We start from the raw sequence: 22,030 nt of genomic DNA on the forward strand, positions 1-22,030 counted from the left end.
TGTGTCAGGTCTGCGACTCTATGACTGTGTCTGACCGTGTCCCAGGTTTGCTGTGATGGGGTGGTCTTCAGCAGAAAGTCCTTCCATCGGTGTTGCCAGGACCGTTATGTGCCGGCCCTCAATACCTCCCATGAGGTTTGTTGCGGGGGACAGCTTCTGTCTCCCCTTCCGGATCACCAGTGCTGTGGAGGGTATTACATTCCTGTACTGCCAGGTGAGAGCCGAGGACTACAGCTCCCAGAATGCTTTTGGGCTCAGGCCCCGCCCACTGCAGTCTGATGTGTATGAACTGATGTTCTCTCCGTCGCTTCTTCTGTGTCGTACCCAGGCGAGGTGTGCTGTCCGAACCCTGACCAGATCCGCGTGTCGGTGGGGCTGGGAGACTCCTGCTGTGGGGGGAACCCCTTCTCCCTCTCTGGGGGGCAGATCTGCTGCAGGGGCAAGCTCCATGATGGCTTCCATTCCCAGTGCTGCGGGGGACAGGTGTTGGGCGGAGATATGATCTGCTGTGGAGATGAAGAGAGAGGGACAGCGTACACACCCATATCAGGTGAGACACATGTGCACTGCACACCTGTTCCAAGGCTGTGCTAACTTCATAGGGGCTCAGAGCCACTAATCGAGGTCTGGCACTTCCTTTGTTACAGCAACAATCCAGACACGGTCAGCTGAGCTCTGTTGAGCTTTTAAATCACTGGTCATGTGAAATGGATAGATGCGTTATCACGTGGGGCATGCTGCTCGGGCATATGGCAGGTCCGTGCCGGCTCCCATGCTAGCGACGAAAGTGCTCCTCTGTTGGGCAGTTGAGAGTCACTTCCCTGTGACTTTACAGTGACCGCACAGAGAGGTTAAAGGTCACTCGGGGCCCCCTGTGGCAGCGTGCTAAAGCTGGCACCGGTGCACAGATGGGGGCCAGACAGACACGGCTCCTGGTGTCGGCCGTCTTCATCACCGCGGATGATGGAACTGGAGAACGCCAACAAGGGCTCTGCCAAACGCCCAGCAGGCACACGGGGTGGAATAAAAATAAGAGCTTTCACGAGGTCACCACCAGGTCATTGCTATCTAATCATTAAGAGCACAGACAAGTTCAAATTAGTATTCAGATATTTATAGTCACCCATAACAGCATACCTGAAGGCAGTGCAATTATCTCCCTGACCTGCATGTATTTACATAATCATACTGTTTACATACAGCTCTCGGCTTTGTTTGTGTGGCTGTCATATCCTACTCCTACGAACGTCATCTCCGTTAATTCTGAGTCCGCGTCTTTATTGAATCCATGCTTTCTGAACATCCGTATTTTTTTTTTCCGGGGGGTGATTGATTTCCACAAAGCTCTGTGGCTGATTCCACCATTTTTTTTCCAGTGTCATGGTGTATTTTGTTGGTTCATTGAATGCTTTTCTGTTATGTTATGTTGCCTGCCACACTGCGGCTGCACACGCACTGGCCTGTACTGGCTGTTCCTAGCCGCTCTTTCAGCAGGGGAATTCTTTTGCTCGGTTCATCTTACTGAAATAAGCCAGATGAAAAGCCCATCCTTCATTAGGGAGTGCGTCCTGGAGAGAGCATATGGTATGATGGATTGGGCCGTTAGTGCAACTAAAGGCCATTTGCCTGGTGCCCGCGCCGCCAGGCTGTGGGACGAAGCCTCCAGCAGAGTGCTCCGCTCTGCCTCTCACGCACACCGGTCCTTTTTATTGTGGAGTGGGCTACTTAACCTTGGTAAGCCATTTTAGGCCTCTCAAGGGTTTATTGCCTTATCATTGCGCGCAGGGGGACCGAAACCGCACGGCAAATATTCACGTTTGATGTCAGCCGATGCAGAGTGCGGCGGGAAATGTCCTCTCCTTCTCTTTGTGCTGTTTTTTTTCTGAAAGCCCATTTTGACACTGTATTAGAGGAGACTGAATACAATTAGCTGAACTATTTTTAAAGAATCAATATTAATGTCGAAATCAGGGTCTTTAGACAGTTTGCCCGTACTGGTTTTTTCCCTGGGATTCCCAGACTGTAAGCTGATGAATTTTTTAATGAAACAGTGAAAATGAGATTATCACATCTGTATCTAAATCTATGTGACATGTTAAAACTGCTATCTCTAGAAGCAGTGATTCTGCCTCTGTTGTCCTGGGTGCTGAGCTGCAGTTTAAAACTGTGGAAAACAGTGGACGTCAACTTCTGTGGACTACAACAGCTCTGGGGAGTTTGCTTTAACCATCAATAAAAGCAAATTCACCTGAATCACCATTAACCAGCAAGCGCAGACATAAATAAAATAATGTCCCTTGTGTCTAAATGATAAGTGTCTCGCAGCAAACTAGTCCATTATACTTTGAGTGTGTTTGCGTAATTACATTCTTTGCAGTATGGTTTTATGATTGACAAAGAGCTTAAAGCAAACTCTTGAGTTGATTATTGGTTTGGAATTAATAATCTTTTTATGGTAACTAAAATGTATGTGCGTCATAGTTTCTTTATCTGTGCATATTTTGGAAGTCTGCTCTCCCGCCAAGTAATATCCAGTGTGATACAGATGCTACATATTTGCAATGTAATAAAACCATCCCTGGGGTAACATAGGTTAGACACATTGGTTAACTGGCCAGCATCCGCTAGCTTGCTAGTGACTATCCAAAAATAGCATTATTCACCATTAATCCTTCTTTATAATCATCAGTCACATAATCGTAGTCACCTTTGTCATACACTAGCACTGCGTACATAAAAAAGAATCCTAAAGCGGCATTAACAAATTAACGGTGCCATGATTCTATTTAACTCTACAGTGAGTAATGCTAGATAGGAGTATAATCTCCCTAGCCAGTTTTCTGGCTACCTTCAGTGAGAAGAGAGCTTGCTGTTAACAGATCCTCATATTGAACACCTGAGATCCATAAATCTTTGCTTGACTTTACACAGAATCATGATCTGACATTAAGCTTCCCTCACTATTAGTTTGGATGAAGAAACAAGAGTGAATTTCATTTAGCAAGAACATTGTTTTCTCATTGTTTCCTAAAAAATATTTCACTATAGTAAGAAAAGCCTTCCATGCTGCATTTAAAACATTGAAGTGCATGTTCCCTGCATTTCAAGTATTATCAGCGTTCACACTTTGCAGTTTAAGTCTTTAAAATGCTGTGCCGGTGTGTTTTATTGTATCATTGAAGGGGGTCGTTCTCAAAGCCGCGTAGCCCAAAGAAACGGTAAACTTATTCCAAGGGTGTCCGGCAGTGGCCCGGCTGATGAGTTTGGAATGTGATTATTGACTCCCCAAAGTGTGATCAATCTCACCTCGCACTCTGTGGTGTCAGGAGTCAAACCACACCTCCGCGAGGGTGACGGGATTGCGGGAGACAAGCCATCAGCTGTGTTTGGAACAAAGCGTCCGTTTGCCGGATTATATTGAATTTGAACCAGAATTAAAATGGATGTAAAACAAAATCAGATGGAAAATATTGTTAGCTACTGCTTATGTAAGCAGCACTGGTGTCATTAGTCTTATTTTGTTTTAAATTATCTTTGCTTTTAACACAGCGTGATAATCACACAAAAGCAGGAATCTTTGATTCAGTATTTTCCTTTGTTGTCCGATTTGTGATGCACTTAATATATCAGCAGTGGAGCAAAGCTACAAATAGAATTGAAGCAGAATGTGTATTCCCTTTGACAGAAATATTGGTGTCATACAAGAGCCGTCTAACAAATTGTGCTTCATAGCACTGTATTGTAGAGTTTGAGTGTCACCTTTGCAGTTGTCAGTAGAAGTGTTTGTTTGTAATATGGGGTGGTTTCATGGTAGGCTCCCATCCAGCAGAGTTATTGCCTATGTACAGTGTTATTTCAAAAGGCACAAAGCCACGTTGCCTAAGAGAAATGTGCAAGGTTAAATCTGAATATTTGCACCATTCGAGTGTTAAAAGCTTTTGGACAAGGGGTGTTATCTTTGCGAGTGTGATCATGATTGTAGGTGATGAAAATGGCTGTGATGATGTTAAAAAAGTGTAATAATCAAATATGTTTTCAAGGACACTGTGACCATTTGCCTACAGAAATGATGCCGATAGTTAAACATTTTGCTGTTGGAGATGAGCTTGGGTATTTGTTACAGCCCAGCATTTAATCATGTTTCATATGTTCCCGCACTGGGCTGCCAAAACAGCCTCGCAAATGATGGGACACAAATGGCAGATTGGAGTTCATTCCAACATTTAAAGTCTGGGATGCGTTTAAGATTGAGCGCAGACAGACCACATCAAGACATTTCCCTTTAATGGCTTTTTGGTGATGAGTTTCCTGTTACGTTACCTAAATTATTGGTAATATCCTTGAGTGATTGACAAATTTAACAACGGAATCATGCAGTAGCAATTCAGTGGCATGCAAACCACAAAGTACAAAACCTGCTTAAATTGAAGCCATGCATTTTAATATTTTCTAATCCAAAATTAATGAATGGCCAAGAGTTAGTACACAGAATAAGTTAGTAGCTGCTGCAGTAATGGCATCCTGTAACTAGAGGGTGAAAAGGCCAGCGAAGTAGGCGCAGCCACATGAACAGTGCCTATTCAGTTTTTGTGTCAATAATTTCAAATGCCTATGGTGAGTGAAGGCTGTTTAGATTGCATACCTGCTAAAAATCTCCTATCCCACAGGCAGTAACATTTCAACATTTCTGAATGATCCAGACCTCTGCAGTCCACAACTGCCAAGTCAAATCTGCCTGTCCTTACTGTCCTCAGGTTGATCACCACAATGCATATCATTTTTCCTAAGAGTCTGTTAAGAGTGGTGCTGAGATCACAGTGCGCACAGATGTGCACACCAACGTAGAACAGTTAATAATCTTTAATCTTCCCCTTTGTCTCAAAAAAGAATTCAGGTAGTGACTGAAGTGGTCAACAGTGCAGATGGATGAGATGTGTATGCAAAAATTAATAGATACTTTATACAAGAGGTTGAAATGTGAGATTCTTAGCGACATTATTATACATGTAGTGCGACCGATACCGTTACTTTTCCAGTGAGATCAATTTCCATCCCGAGTCCCATTCACATCATAAAGGTGGAAAAGACGGAGTACCGTCAACATCGTCCTAACCTTTGATGACTGTATCTCCCAATCAGAATTGAAGACTCCCAAGTTTAAGAATCTCCACATTATGTATGTTTCACTGTGTATGGCATTTACGGAGTTCACTGTCCTGCTCTGTGAAAAGTTTGTGTGTCAGCTTGCGTGTGGTAATGATTCTGTCTTTCCATCAGAAAACGCATAAAGATGCGGGCATCTGTCTGCGCTCGCCTTTCTCCCATATTCCCAGCAGAGTAGTGAAAATATAACTGCTACCCAGCACTTTCTCCTGGGCTGACATCTGTTAACTCATCCACTTTATAAAATACATATCGCCCGAGACTCCCGGACAGGGACCGTGCGGAATCTGATTTGGTGTGAGAAAGTCAATTCAATGTGATTTCATCGCAGCGTTCCCCCAGGTAAACAGAAGCGCTCAAGTAAGAGAATAAATAAATAAAAATACCCTGCGGAACGGTTGTAACAACTTTTCGCTGGTAAATTGATGTGAACGTGGGCTATGTACAAATACATAGTAACAAAGACCGTGCGTGCGGGCGTCCATCGTGACTTTGAAAATACGCCTGGCTCTGTCCAGAATGATTTTATTAATGTATTCAGGTATTTAAAAGTTCTGCGTTTGTTCTGACTTCCAGTTTTGTATCCAAAGGCTTTTGTAATCCAGCGCACACATTTTTTATCAGTTGTTCATTGCATGATAAATATTGACTTATCATTAAGTGAATGAACCTTAATTCACAGAGCGTAAGCACCTTATGTTCATTTGGTTCCTCTGCACTCTAATGAATGTATGCAAATCCATCATAAATCTGAAGATTAGCAAAATAATTTCACACTGCTGGGGAAAAAAAAAAATGCTTGTGCTATTATGGGAGTTTATTCCTGCTGAAAGCTGCTATGTTTTCATTGAAGTTGCAGAGGTTTTCATAGATCTCCAGAGCTCTCATTCACCTCCACTGTCTCCTGTGTGATTGTTTGCATGGTTTGAAAGGAATGCTCTGTAATCTAAAATGGTCTGATTAGAACTGAGATTCACTTCCAAATATTTCAATGAGGGTCGGAGGGGGGGGGGGGGGGGGGGTATGGGGGGATTGGGTTAGGGTTGAACTCCAGGTCCCAGTGTCAAAGATCAAAGTGCTGTGAAAAATTTTCATGAGACGAAAAGGGTGGCGAAGCTATTTTCAAAAATTGTCGAGCTGTTTATTTGCAAGTCATTCAAGCTGAAGTGATGCACCATGGGAATTGCCACCGAACCAGGCTCTGCAACATCTGCTGTCCCTAAGTGAGTTAGTGCGCGTCAGACATCTTTATGTCAGAATACTGCGGTGATGGATGCAGTCTCTAGAAAACGTTGCATAAAAATCTGCCATGCCATTTTGGCCATTAAGTGAAATTACTATTTGAATTAATGGCGCTGTCACAGTTTATCTGTGCTAAGAATTAACACTGATTAGGGTATTAAGCAATTAGCAATTTATCATACTGGAACAAGGTTGATAGTAATTAAAGTAGTGATGGTTTACCCAAGGAAATAAAACAGGAGTCACTTCCTGTTAAACAAATGATAAACCCTTTGCAGGGAGTAGTCATACTGGTCACCAACTCCTCATCTTTTATAAAACAAAATGGATGTAGCAATGAAAACCCACTGTTCATAGCAGCCATTTGAAAGGCTTAGTCTCTCTTTGCCTTCTTCCGTTTTTGGAAATAAACCTTTCTGAAGACTAGTTTTAGTGCAATTACTTGCCTGACAGAGCAGGAAGGGGCACATCATTGTGTGCTTTTAAACTGCAGATTCTGCTCCATGTCAAATGTCTCTTCACAGTCAGGCTATAGTTGGGAATGTTCAAATAAATCAATGAATATGTATGTAAAAAAACAATTCTGCTGGGATCATGTGATGCTGTTAAAAGCCAAACCTTTTTAAACAATTGCTTAAACATTTCCACTGTTAGACATCCTGCTGGGTGAGAATTTAATAATATTGCAATCAACTATTGGTGGTTGATTTTATTTGAAAACACACAATAATAAATAATACATAATTTTTACATATTTTATTAATATCATCCACTTTTATGCTTACATTATTTTTGCATATTGGCTTATTTGTAAACAGTAAATGGGTTGTGGTTGTAAATCAGTTTGTGCACCATTTACTTGTGAATGACGTATCAGAGGTGGCGTTTGTAAAGAATCCCAGTCTGCAGCGTACTCTTACTGATGTGAGAGCTTGTGTCTGGCAGCTGATCATTCCGAATGTCACAGATGTAACGTCTGTGTGCGCAAGGCGTATGTCCGTCAGAGCTGCAGCATGTTGACCCAGTCAGTCTGCGTTAAGATCCCGTAGCGGTGATGCCTTTTAGGAAACAGGAATGCAAGCAGGTGATTTGGGTGGTGGGGAAATGGACATGGCTGATGTAAATAGACTCTGGCGAGGCCATCACTCCAACCCTCCTGTTTGTTACACCGGCCTTATCACGCAATTGCATGTGTGCATCATTGTCATGTCCCTTCAGTCAAGTGGATCTCACATGATTCATGCCCTGTGAATCACACACACACGAACACACACACACACACACACACACACACACACACACACACACACGAACACACACACACACACACACACACACACACACGAACACACACACACACACACACACACACACGAACACACACACACACACACACACACACACACACACACACACGAACACACACACACACACACACACACACACAAAGTGCCGTACAGTACACAGAGACATGCAAAGGTAATGTTTTAGATCATGAGATGGTAATTAAACACTGCTTCCCCTCTGAATTATGCATGAAGTGCTGTAATGAATTCACGCAAGCCTCTCAATTCTCTTCCCGCGTATTGCTGAGATGCTGTGACTGCTACACTGTGGGCACCAGGGTGCACTGCCACCTCCTCCAGAGAGTGTTCCCAAACTCTGCTAACGTCCTCACTCAAACGGCTGCTTGAACAGGGCATTAGACTGACCCTGCAGCTGGAACAATGAAAGTCCATCATTTATTGAAGTTACACTCCTTGTGTACACTCCTTCTATGTAGACATTCTTCAGACTGAGAGAAGTTAGATTTTCTAATTTCTGCAAAAACCATATTAACCACTCATAATGTGCAATAACATATCAACTGTATAATCTATATTTCTCCCTATGTGAAATGTGTTGCTACAAAGACCAAGCCCACCATCTTCTCCACATGGTTTGGTGCCATTCTCAATATAAACATGTTTGGGTAGATAACATAGACTTGCTCTGTTCATGTTTGCCTAATGATCATATACCTTTCTCAGCCTTTTTTACTCATGCAAGCCCAGGCATTCTCTCTGTATCATATCTGTTATGCTGTAGCACCCAAACCCAGTTTTCTGTCTGGGTTTCCTCTGGTCTCTGTGTTTTGATGCTGAGCTCATGGTGTTAGCAGCCAAACCCAGTGTTGGGCTCGCGGTGTTAGCAGCCAAACCCAGTTTTCTCTCTGGGTTTCCCCTGTGTTTTGGTGTTGGGCTCGCGGTGTTAGCAGCCAAACCCAGTTTTCTCTCTGGGTTTCCCCTGTGTTTTGGTGTTGGGCTCGCGGTGTTAGCAGCCAAACCCAGTTTTCTCTCTGGGTTTCCCCTGTGTTTTGGTGTTGGGCTCGCGGTGTTAGCAGCCAAACCCAGTTTTCTCTCTGGGTTTCCCCTGTGTTTTGGTGTTGGGCTCGCGGTGTTAGCAGCCAAACCCAGTTTTCTCTCTGGGTTTCCCCTGTGTTTTGGTGTTGGGCTCGCGGTGTTAGCAGCCAAACCCAGTTTTCTCTCTGGGTTTCCCCTGTGTTTTGGTGTTGGGCTCGCGGTGTTAGCAGCCAAACCCAGTTTTCTCTCTGGGTTTCCCCTGTGTTTTGGTGTTGGGCTCAAGGTGTTAGCAGCCAAACCCAGTTTTCTCTCTGGATTTCCCCTGTGTTTTGGTGTTGGGCTCAAGGTGTTAGCAGCCAAACCCAGTTTTCTCTCTGGGTTTCCCCTGTGTTTTGGTGTTGGGCTCGCGGTGTTAGCCCGTGTCTCCCCCTGTTCGCAGGCATGTCATGCTGCGGGTCGGACTACGTCAACGCCTCGGGCGCGGTGTGCTGCCGTGGCCGTGACGGAGCGGCCCGGGCACACCCCGTGGGGAACGGCGCGGCATCGGTGAGGTGCTGCGGGACCGACCTCATCCTGCAGGAGGAGGGGTGCTGTAACGGTGCAGGGTACAACCCTCTGAAGCACGTGTGTGCCGACAGGCCCTCCCCTGGCCTCCACATGCAGGTGAGTGTGGGTGCTTGCACATGTGCATGTGCGCGTGTGTGTGAATATGTGTGTGCACGCAAGTGCATGTGTGCATGTGTGTGAATATGTGTGCGCACGTGTGCATGTGTGTGTGCGTGTGTGCGCGTGTGTGCGTGTGTGTGCGTGTGCACATCTACATGTATCTGTGCCCTGTCTCACTTTCTCTGTCTTTCACTGAAGGTCAGGGTCCAGTGATGACAGTAGTTAGCGGGGTTAGGTAATGAGCTCTTCTGCTTTGATCATATATACTGTATAAAACAAAATCTGAAGTGCCCACAATGGTAATTTTGGACTGTAAGGAAAGCGTGTGTCTGGTGACTGAAACTCCCCCTCCTTTACTCAGAGCTGCTCTGGCTGCAAGCTGCAAACAGACTGAGCGTAGACGCAGAAAGAGACAAAGAAAGGTTAACTGGGGTGCAGGTCATTAACTGGCAATTATGCCATGAAGGGGCACCGGAGCCATTCATTAAGTGGGAGGACTCCCCGCTCACCCCCGCTGACTGGGTGGTGTGATTCTGATGACTGTTGTCACTAATGAGGCTGGGATGCGCTGGCATTCTGAGCCCGGCTCTCCGTTTCCCATCAGGAGGAGTGCCGGCCCAGCACTCTCTGTCCCCTCTCCGCCGCCGCCGGCGCCTACTGTGGCACCTGCCACTTCAACTCCACCCTCTCCATCTGCACCTGGGTGATGGGGATGCCCCCGGCCCCGCCTTCCCCCTCCGACCCGGCCCCGCCCTCTCCAACTGCTCACGGCGAGCTGTGCCCCTCCCTCGAGGACATCGTCTACACCGGAGCCGCAAACAGATACACCTTCACAGGTACCTCGAACCCGCGACCCTTCAGAAATACACTGCAGAACAATGCAGAGAGATTCAGTGCTTCTCTCAGTGACTTGCTAATCTTGGTCTGGGTGCTATAACTAGAAAATGTAATTCAAGATGTGCTCTCAGAACACCATCCTCTTTATATCACACTGTTCTGTGCTGCCATAGGGCTTGATACTCAAGCCTACTGCGTATTGCAGCTGATACGCTACATTATAGAAATAATCATGTCAAATGAGTATGTGCTACAGGACTATCATGGCAGTATTGCCCGGAGGCTAATGGTATATCTAATAACAGGGTGTCGGCCATGTGCGCCCCGAACAGATTGATGGATGCGTTGACGTTTTGGCAGGGGAGACAGTCACACTTTTGTGAGAGTTGCAGCAGACAGCGGAGCAGATGTTTGAGTGTGTATTGATTGCCGCATGTCATAATTCTCAATTTGTCATCGGATTCTACGGACACATTAATAACTTTTAGTTATGGACCAGAAATTAAACAGTGCTTTGAGCTGCGACCTGATCTGCTTCACCAAGGGGAAGAGTGCGGATGTTTTTTATTTGCGAGGTTCTTTCCGCGGATTATTTAGCCGGTTAGTTATGTATATTTAATTAAGACTAATGGGCTGACCGACTGAGGGACGGTTGGCATGAGGAGAGTGATTCTAGTCATTGCTGTGGCACCATCTGGCCTGGAGCACATAAACCCGTCATCCCCCGCACCCCTCCAGATGTTCCTCACGCCCCACGCCCGCTGACTCTGAGCATGCTCCGTGCACCGCGCCGCGCAAGACGGGCCGCACACGGTCGCAGAGACGCTAACAACCCCCCCCACCCCCCACCCCCGAAGGTTTTTCTCCAAATGTTGATAGCTTAGCTTTTAATGAATGGGAAATGTGAAGATTTGTGATACATTGATATGTTTTCTCCATGTTGTCATTATAGGTCATGTTCAATGCTGCTCACTACTGTAAAGAATATACCACTATGTTATATACAACACGTATATATATCTATATACAACATGTCTACCTCAAAGGAAAGATTTCTCAGAAGTGGGTTTTTCTCCAAACTGATTGAAAGGCTCTTTATTTTTATTGCTTATCTGACGTTCTAATCCCAGATGTCTTGCAGAGTTTGCATTTAGTATATTTGCCATTAAAGCTGGATATTTACTGAATCAAGCTAGGTAAAGCACCTTGTGCAAGGTATTCTGGGCTCATAAGGAGTGGCATATTTATTTATTTATGGCCAGTCTCCTGCCGCAGCTCCATACCTGGTGACCAGGATGTAGCAGCCGTCTACGTGAGCTGAGATACCCGACAGCCGGCATCACAGTGATTTACACACACAGTTCAGCACGCAACACGTTTACAGCAAACCGCTGTTTCCGGGAACATTTTGCGCAGATAAAGAATACCACCACTGTAAACAGGGTGTCCCTGGCCGCCCTTTAAAACAGAGCTTTTTTTAAGTGAGACGACAGAGCCAGGCTCTCTCAGGCTCTCCTGTGGCTCCATAAAGGTTTTGTGCCGCATATGGTCGCAGTCAAACTGTACCTCCGCGGGATGTTTTATGTATGTGTGTTGTTGTTTAATGTATGTTTTGCTCCCGCTCACTCGCGATGATAAAGGCTCTTGCTCTGAGGGTGAGGGATGTCGCTCCTCTTGCCTGTGCCTGTAACTCCTCTCTGGGGGTTTGGGCACCGAGTCATCTTCTTCACTGGAAGAGAATAAAAGCTTAGTGTTAGCAGGGAGTGACATTAGCATTAGGTAAGGGAGTGTGCCCGGGGTTTGCTATCACACCAGTACAACCTAATAAATTACTGTTATCCTCTGTGGGTCAGGCAGCATCATTTGAAATAGATTAATTGTGAACAAAGCCCTTTTTTTTGTTTGTTTGTATGTTTCTTTGTTTTCTGCGGATTGTAATTTGCTCGTTAAAGTTTTAAAGAGAAGCTTTTCTTATAATGATGCAGAGCTGGCTCTCATGACAGTGCTGGAAGGAAACAGTAGCTAGCTTGCTAGCACATATGAAAAACAAGTTAGTGCTCACCCTGTCTTTGCTCCCTCTTGCAAGCAGGTCAGTCTAGTGACATTAGTGGCTGTGTTTGCCGCTCTGAAATCTTACCTTAAGACAGAGCGTTAGCTGCTGTGTCCTTGCTTTGCTGACCGTTTCGATCCCCGCCTTGTGTCTCAGACACAGACCTGGAGCCGCACACCGTTTATGAGTACAGGGTGGGGGCCTGGAACAGCTTCGGCCGCAGCTTCAGCCCCCTCGGCCGGGTCACCACCAAGGAGGACGTCCCCTGGGGGGTGAGCGCGCCAAACTGGAGGCGTGTTGGGGACCGCGACGACATCATCCAGCTGGACTGGCGCCCACCCACCAAACCCAACGGTAACCGTCAGAGGGAGAAAGAGCCACACCGGGGGAGGCTACTGTCAGTCCTGAGGGATGTGAAGGGAGGTCGGCCTCCACACGGGAGTTTAATAACACAGTGTAATACAGTTTCAGAATCCCCACCAGTGTCTTGTTAGGCCCTTGACTGGCCCTTCGATTCAGGTTTGAATTGTCGTCCCAGGGCAGTGGAGGGCCACAAAGGCGTTTCAGTAGGCTCATCAGCTAGGTTTTAATAGCTAATACATTGCTGGAAATTACTTGGTCTCTGGAAAATTTTCTTCCTGTTAAGTGATGCGCCACTCTAAAGTTTGAGAAGCACTATTCTAAATTATTCTGCCTTCAGTAAAACTACTGAATCCCACAGTCAGTTTGCACTTACAGAAAAAAAAACAATAAAGGCTGCATGTCATTGCAGGTTATGTCTTTGCTTCCATACAACTGTACATAGAGGAGTTGTAATAAGAATATTACTTGTTTGCATTAGTCATGTCCTAAGAGAGTCTTAAAAATGTTTCTATAGCTAAGATCTGCCTGCAGCAGTTCAGGTAACTTCCCTTTCAAGGTTCCAAGTCTTGGCCCACTTTGGGACTAAATTTCTGTAGTCCAACGCCCAACTGTTCTGAAACCAACACACAACAGTGATGACAGCAGTCTTGCTCATTAAACAAACAGAAGAAAAAAAAAACTGGCTGATTAATTTGTCATCATTCCTAAAAGTGTACCTCGTTACTCTGGTTAATCTACATAGCGAGGCTACAAGCTATGCAGAATAATTTATGAAAAAGAAATCACAGGCGCATAAATCCTTGCTAACTGGAATAACAAGCTTCATTTGAGAACTTCTGCGCTGCATAATATGTAAAGAAATGTGCTGATTGCTCATTAGGCTTCATTTTGCTCTTTAATCAAATGGTTTGCCACCAATCTGTTGTGATTTGAAACAAAGTTAGCTGGCTGTATGGCTGTGTGGATGTTTTGGGGAGGGAGAGGGAGAGAGGGGGAGAGAGAGAGAGAGAGCTCACCCAAACCCCTACTGCTGCTGCTGGAGTTTCTCTGCCTCCATCACCAGTTCCACATGGACCAGCCACAACCTGAGCAGAGAATCTCACTCATGCAGCCTCTAAACCTGCAACGTCCTGCTAACAAGTCAGCCTCTGCATCTGTGCTACACTACTGTGCTGGAAACAGTTCATAAGAAGTACACAGCAAGTCAAAGGTCTCAGGTCTCAGGTCTCACTTCCAAATGCCATTACCTTCCAACCAAACATGCTCCTGGTATTTACCAAGTGATGCCTTTTAAGCTAAAATAAGGAGCCAGGGGTGCACTTTTTGATGTGTGTATAAACATAAAATTTAAATAAAATCTACAATCTAAATTTACCAATTATGTGTGTTGTTACTTTCTAGTAAGTATGTGTATATATGTGTATATATATATATATATATATATATATACATATATATATTACACTTTACAGCTTACATCATTACATCCTTAAAGCACACAGGGGTCTGTGTGTGCCTTGGCTGTTGCTGATTAAAGCTGCTGTGCGCTGTAGACAGGTTGAGGCAGTGAACCGGGGCGCGGTGACCTTGTCGGGTGTGTCGTTGTTGCAGGTGAGATCAGCCGCTACGTGGTTTTGCGGGACGGGCAGGAGCGCTACACGGGCACCGAGTCCAGCTTCACCGACGTGGGCGGGATCCGGCCCTTCCAGGAGTACGAGTACCAGCTGAGGGCCTGCACCTCCGCGGGCTGCTCCAACAGCGCCAAGGTGAGGGGCGGAGCTCCGTCTCCATGGTGCCGCCGTGGGTAACGGCACACCTTTACCAGAACCACAGACTGGCTGTCCCTCCACGGTGGAGGGTACCTTATGACAGTACACCTCAGACTCTCCACACTCCAGTATAGAATTACAAAACACCAGCCCCCACAGTAAAATTTACCCCAGGGCAGGGGCCTTTATGTGTACAGTTTGCTTGGCAGAATAAACTCTGAACCTCTGCTTCTCATTTTGTACACTGTGTTGGCTGGAGGTTTATAGTGCAGATTCTTTTTTTTTTTTTTTACCCAGTTAGCTTCGTATTAGCCTTGCTTTACTGCAATATGTTATGACTTCACTTTGGTTCCACTGTATTTTGAATCACTCCAATTCCCAGCAGAAATACAAACGTAAGTGTAAGGTTAACGGAGAAAGAGCAAGGGTTTAGAACGGAACGGGCACTTGGTATTCATGTCTGAAGCGAGTGTTATTTGTCAGGTTATGCACGGAGGTTATGGATTGCTGAGCAAACATGATACCTCAGATAGCGGCTTAATAGCTCAGAGGAATAGCTCATCGACGTTACAGATATCTCAAAATAATTAATTTTAGTGGCTTAGGTGATAAAAACACAAATTAAATCGTCTTTCCCTCTTTTGGCTAATTTTAGATCTAATTATTTTTACACAGCGCTGCTTAGACTCTAGTCTGTTACAGTAGGAGCCAGTGCAGAAAGGCATAGGTCTGCTTGATATAATTTTTCTTCTAAGAGGTGTGTGTCTTTAAACAGGGTGGCCAATGTTACAACAAATGTATTATTGCAGTAAAACCAGGGGAGTACTTTTCTAGCTGGAAGTTCTGAATATTTTTTTCTCTAAACTGTGTAAACACACATGCAGTTCGCTTTAATTGGCTCTGGGAGTGTTTTATCTGCCTCTCCGTTGACCGTGTTAATCAGTACAGCAAACAGAGGCAGTCACACAGCAGCCTTAAGTTCGAGAGGTTAACTTTTACACCTGCAAAAGCCCAAAGCCCAAACAGTTGCAATTACCTTGCGAGGCAATAACACAGGACCAGTGAGATTGGGGGGGCAGCCACCTTCCCAGCCCCCCAGCGTCCTGTGGAGACAGAGAGCTGATGTAATCTCTACAGACCCGCATCAGCAGAGCAGAGCTCAGCTCACCCAGCTCTCATTGTCCGAAGAAGAGGAGGACGGGGCCGAGGGAGGGGAAAAAGAGGGGGGTGAAAAAAAACATCTGAACTGGGTCTCACAGCCCTCTCCTAATAGTCTGCCACTCCTGAAGACAAGAGTTTAAACCACTAGTGACATTCTATTAGAGCAGGATATCCAAGCCTCCAGTACAGCAAATTGCTCTGTAATTCTTTTTGTCTTCAGGTAGTGGCGGTGACCGTCCAGGGAGTTCCGGAGAATGTCCCGTCTCCGACGGTGAGTGCCCTGGGCCCGAGGGCCCTGCAGCTGAGCTGGGGCCCTCCCGCCAAGCCCAACGGCATCGTCCGGGAGTACCGCGTGAATCAGAGCGGCGCGGGGGTCATCTTCACCGACAGCAGCGGAGCCATGCGCCACACCGTCACAGGTACGCATACCCATAATAATAACTTCCTGCTGCATTCTAACACATATCACCCACAATGCCCTCGTCACACTCTCCTGCATTCTGACACGTACCTTACAGCATCCACAACACACCTCCCGCCTTTGTACACATATACAGCACTCCTGAATCCTGCTTTCACAGAATCAGCCCTCCTGAAGGCAGTGAAACAGTTTGTGCCCTATAGTGTTCACAATCATAATTCACACAGTGCAAACAACAAATGTTACGGAGACAGCATGGACAGCTAAGTTGTACTCTAGACACCTTTTTTAAGTGTAGTCTCGATAGATGTACTTTTAACCATATAATTTAAAACATGTACTTATATGAGCGTCTGTGTGTGCATAAGCCCAGAAAAATTGTGGTTAATTTAAGAATCTTAAAGCATGATTTTGCTCTGTGCAGTGCTGTTAAATTTAAAGCGAAAACATGCATCTGGTTTCTAAGCAGAGAAAATGTTTGTTATTTCTGTTATTGCGTGTTGTGTTCCAGTGTGGTCAGACAGAGGGCAGTGTGTGTAAGAGGTGTGTGGTACAGGACGAGCGCTGCTCCTCCAGGCTGCTGACTGAGTGATGAGTGTTTTCAGTGCCTTTCCCGCTGCGCGGCAGACAGCGCCGTCGTTTGGATGTACCGCTCCACATCCGCGTCCCAAAGTTTATTTATGCATGCAGTTTCTGGAAGCAATCTAATGACTGAATTTACACCTGATTCCCGCAATGAGCGTCTGCCCTGCCCATCCCTCGTCAGGCCTTTGATTTGTGGCTCTTCTTTTATCTGCCTGGGAGAGGAGCGGTCTCCCTGGCCTCACGCCATCCGTCACCAGGCAAGGATATGCACGCCCCTCTCTGGAGCGCTCAGGAGTCACCCGCACAGAGCCCGCACTGCGGGGACACCAGGGCTTCTGTTTCAGGGGGAAAAAGGAGGAAAAAAGCTGACTGGGGAAAATATAATTTGCCTTTTTTTGAAATGTTAAAAATTGAAAGGAAATACTTTGTTTCAGAGCATCTTCAGCCTCAGCTGTTGGTGTTTTTTTTTTTTCTTTTTTTGGTTGTGTTATTTTTAGCGAACGGCTCTCTGTATGCAAATCATCCACAGGTATTACTCTGTGTGTTCCAGCAAAAAAAAAAAAAAAATAGAAAAAAGAGAAATGTGCGTAATTATGTAGAGTTCTAAAGGATGTGTCTGCTCCTCGCTCCCCGATGCTGTCAGTGACGTGATTATGAAATCCCAGCTCCATGCATCTTTGTGCATGCGTCTGATCTCCTTCCAGTCAGGGTAAATATCGCTGAGGAGCTTGCTGGAATCTTTTCCCTCTGCTGATGGTTACTGCAGGCAGGGGGTGAGGGAGGAACGCTGACAGGAGGCCTGCAGTGGGACAGAGGGCACATTAGGGGCTTACAGGAGCTCATGCTTCAGACGTTATACACGCTGTCATGGGGATCCTGCTGGTATTGACATAGCTTGTTGTTTTAGGGTTTGTTGTGAGGGATCAAGCAAAATGTGATGTGTGTGGTTAGAGAGCTCCAGTCTCATGTGAAAGCCAATAATAATGTCTCACACACATGTACATGCAAAAATCAGTAATAGTGTCTCACACACATGAACATGTAAAATCAGTAATATTGTGTCTCACACACAAGTCAGTAATAATGTCTCCCACATGTACAGTGTTGCTCAGGTTGTATGTTTCTGGTGCTTCTCTAATTCTTAGGAAAGGTGTTCTTTCTTTGTGTCTCATTGGTCGTCCCTTACGTTGCATTCCTCAGCCAGCTGCTTAGCAGAACTACCTGCTGTCCTCGTTCTCCCATGGAGAAACAGAAGTAGAGCTCCGGCACTCGAAGTGACTCATGTCTCTGTCCATGTGCGCGGACTCGCTTTGCATGCCTGCACACAGACCCATGGGCTGCGCGTCTCCCAGCCGCGGAGAGCAGCAGAGTGAGGGAATGTACTGGAGAGTCTGGAAGGCTCCGGGTTTTGTAAATAAGCCTGACATCAGCTGGGAGTCCAAATGGCTGGCTTCCTCGGGCACCTGCTGCCGACCACAGATATTTGCGAGAGCCGCACCGGTAGGGATGGTGGAGCGGCGGGTGGAGGCAGGGAGTTGGCAGGGACCGGTCCCCAGTAAGCCAGCCCACGCGTCCCGGAGCCGGGCAGAGTCTGATGGTGAATTTGGCCGTCCGGCTGCTCTGTGTGTTTAAGACTTGGCAAGGGCGCTGGCACACCATCTCTGTGTGGTGGAGGGGGGGGGGGTGCCCATCGTCCTGCGGGCCCGACGTTGCTGTGGCACACTCTTCGCTGGGGTTCCCTTTGTGGGGAGATTTTAAGCCTCTGCAAGGCTTTCATATCCTGCCGTTCAGAGCTGGAAAATCCTCCCAGAGCAGGCGGCAGGCCTCTCTGTCTCCCAGCTCCAGGCCGTCTCTTACACTGAGTCACCCCTGCTTTCCCCAAAACCCTCCCACAGCTCCCAGGATTAAACACATGTCAGCGCTTTGCTTCAAAAACATGCACACATTTTCTTACTATCAGCAGACTGTGGCCTTTGACACAGTCTCAAAGTCTCCTGGAACCCGTACCCGTAAAGAGCTATTAGGAATGGATAAGATTGATGTGACTCTCAGACCGAAGTTCGCCTTATTCTCCTAATTCACTTATCACTGCAGTGACTGGCACATCGTGTGTGCCTGCCAAGATCATGAAGCTCAAGCCTCTTTGGAGCAGGTCCACTGGATGGTCCATAAGCGATGAGTGCACTTTCTACCCTAGCAGGCTGGAAGTTGGCAAATGGCACAACTGTAATCAAACCAAGCTGGGAAGAAAAAACAAGCGAGGAAAGGGATGTGGAGGGTAACTTTATTGTCTTTAAACCTGGGTATTGGGTGAGTAGGTAGTGTGCACGCCCCTCCTTGTTTTCCACAGTAATTCACACGTTAGCCCTGCAGTCTCCATGTCGTGAGGACTGAGAGTGGCAGAAACACACACTCTGAGCTCTTTGTTATTCTAATGAATAATGGCTAAATAAATTAAAGCCATTATTAGTAATAGTTTTAAACTGCTGCTCTAGCCCTTAGGGGTATATCGCAGAAAAATGAAACAAGGAAAGAAAAGATGGGAAAGATAAATTAACATTTTACATGAAATATGAGTCGGAATAATTGCTCTAGTTCTCCAATGCTTAATGTTTAATATGCTATAATTCATTTTTCGATTATAGATGGAGTCTGTTAAGAGGGTGTACAAAATGTGTGTTTCAGTTGTAATCTCCCTCACTGATATTATATTCAAAAGGTAAAAACTGTGACGGTTTGCCAAAATAGCAAACAAAGCATGCACACAAGTAATTTACATAAGTACATGACCCCAAAGAAGTACAAAAAATACATTATCCAAAATAATAACTACATTATAAAACACAAGCACTGTGTACAAAAAATGTACTCATGTACTCATCACTTTCTTGAAGAGGGGAGAAAAAATAGAGAGAAAATGTTTCAGATGTACTCCTTTTTAAATATTTAATACATTGTGGTGATAAGAATAAGACTAACATACAAATGAGCCCAGGCCAATTATAGTGTAAAAATCCCACATGACTATATCACCAAGTATTGCTTTTCATCAGCTTATATGAATTATTGCCTTTAATTATGTGAATTATGACATTAACCATGCGTTTAATTGAATATTTATATAGGTATTACTAATTTATTAATGTACAGTACATTTTTTAAGTTGTGCTTTTTTCTACAGCAAACATCTTAATTAAAATCCAAACTTAACCCCTCATTTAAAAATCTGCTCTTTTCATTCATTTCTGTGAGCTATGATGGAATAATATTCAAATGCATTATATTTTAAAAATAGAATAAATGATTTAAAATAAAAATGGTTTATATTTATATTACGTTTAAAATAAATTTTAAAATATTATGTTTATCCAAAGGTGACTGAAGATAAAGCATCTTTTGGTTTGCAATGTGAAACACTGTTGTATTGCGTTTAGGTTTTAGGTTATCTGCGTAACCTGCTGTTTCTGTGTGTATGCTTCAAATCATACCCTTAACTGAAGGCATTAAATGATAGGGGAACACAGGAAAAATGATAGTGCCCAAGAGAATGTCAGAATTCTGTGTAGTTGTTTTAGGACATAGAGATTCAGAAATGGGGAGGATGATGCTTCTAGTATGATAATATGAGACTGCACATTCTGTGTCAACAGAATTTATCCTGAAGAACAGATCTATTCAGCACTGTAGACCCAACCTGTTTATTTGTGATGTAAATGTGGACTGTTCCTGATGCTGATAAAATACACTAAATCTCCAACCAGATCATAAATGACATACTTACAAATTCAACATCTTTAAAAAAAATAAAAAAAACAAAAGATAAAAATACACAATAAAAAAGGACAGAGTGGCACAATTGCCGGCTTGGTAACAAACCACTGATATTTAACTGGGAACCTGTGCTGATGAGGGTAGCCGGAGTGGCTGTTTAAATTCTCCTCTGAAGGGCTCATGTCAGCCTGTGACACAGAGCTCCCTGTACACACATTTCACTGCTTTCCCCACGCTGCACACGGATTTCCAAAAGGGCTCCAGAGCCTTAATTGTTTGAGGAAATGGATGGCAGCTTTTGAGGAGGAGTTGTGTTGAATTAGAGGTCCCCTGTGTGGGGGGGTTTGGATACAGGGAGCTGGACATTTGGAGTCCTTCGCTCTCCTGCCCCAGAGCTGTGTGTCCTGTTTTACAAGTTAGAGTATTCACTCCTGAAAGATTTTAAAATTTCCACTGTTAGCACGTAAATTTCCACCACAATTTATCTTACCTCTATGATTTCATTCGTTAAGATTTCGGTTATTTTATCTTAAACCTCAGCAAATGCATTTGTAAATGGAGACTCTCCTGTTGTGAATACCCTGTGCAAACCTAAAATACCGTTGCAGTTGGAAACTCACCTGCTCTGAATATAGAGAACATTTAGTGGTGGGCTAAGAATTTTTGATAAATTTGCTTGTATTCCCATAATAACCAGCAGAGAGTATACAGTTGTTCCTGTACAGTAGAATTCCAGGGGTTCAATACCAGTGAGAATTCAATTAGTCTCAAAAAAATTTCAATATGTGCAACTTTCATACTTTGTGCACCTCTGTATTAGGTTTCACATTACTACTAATTACGGATCTCTGTCTAAGAGAGTAAAGAATAATACTATCTAATGATGTCAGAAACGGACTGTACTTGTCTCACAAATAAAAGAAACTTGCAGGCTGTATTTTCTTTCATTTATGTAATTTCTTGAGTTTGCGTTAATGCATTATTTAACTGGAAAACCCTGGGTTTGTGTTGGAGCGCTGTATCGCTTGTGTGGTACCTGTGCTGTGTTTCAGCATACCTGAGTGCGGCACGGCTGAAGGTGATTGAGCACCAGGGTTGGCCTGGTGTTTGCCGCTGTGATTTCTCACCGCTTTTGGAAAATAAGCCCTTTGTGTGCGGGGGGGGTGAGCTGCACCGACACCAACAGCGTGTGTCACAGACCCGGTGCCATTTTGCCCCTGTTTTAAATTATGTGTGAGCCCTGAAACCCGATCCCATGAAGAGCATCGGGGGTAGTCTCCGAGAACGCTCGGCGCGTGGAACCCACAAATCGCCCAATAATCCTCTCCAGACAAAAAAAGCATTAAGTAATTGTAGACAGGAAGTCCGCACTTAATTATTTAGAGGTGTTATCAATGCTCTGAGTAAATTGAAGCATTTTCTGCTATCTCTCCCTGTCCAATACCTTTGGGGACATGGGGCCAGCAGCCATCATCTCCTCATATTCTCTAATGCAAACAGTAAATGGCAGCTTGTCAATAAAAGACCTTTTTATATCATTTATTACCCAACACTTCTACAGTCCTGTACAGAACAATTTGGATGACAGTTATGGCATTGTTTCACTTTGTATTAACCGTGAGCTACAAATGGGCCCGCATATGCTCCAAGGGCCGAGAGT

At 45.0% G+C, this 22,030-nt stretch overlaps 1 protein-coding gene across 1 annotated transcript in view; it reads left to right on the top strand.

Moving 5' to 3' along the window:
• Positions 1 to 22,030, top strand: part of ush2a (Usher syndrome 2A (autosomal recessive, mild)) — a 205,404-nt gene that overhangs the window by 134,081 nt on the left and 49,293 nt on the right. Inside the window, exons 48-54 of the mRNA XM_036542709.1 lie at positions 46 to 214; positions 329 to 550; positions 9,187 to 9,410; positions 10,018 to 10,249; positions 12,457 to 12,654; positions 14,275 to 14,429; positions 15,814 to 16,012. Of these exons, the coding sequence (XP_036398602.1) occupies positions 46 to 214; positions 329 to 550; positions 9,187 to 9,410; positions 10,018 to 10,249; positions 12,457 to 12,654; positions 14,275 to 14,429; positions 15,814 to 16,012 (1,399 nt within the window). The remainder of the gene's footprint in view (positions 1 to 45; positions 215 to 328; positions 551 to 9,186; positions 9,411 to 10,017; positions 10,250 to 12,456; positions 12,655 to 14,274; positions 14,430 to 15,813; positions 16,013 to 22,030) is intronic.

This window comes from Megalops cyprinoides, chromosome 12 (genome assembly GCF_013368585.1).
Source record: "Megalops cyprinoides isolate fMegCyp1 chromosome 12, fMegCyp1.pri, whole genome shotgun sequence".
NCBI classification, from domain to species: domain Eukaryota; kingdom Metazoa; phylum Chordata; class Actinopteri; order Elopiformes; family Megalopidae; genus Megalops; species Megalops cyprinoides.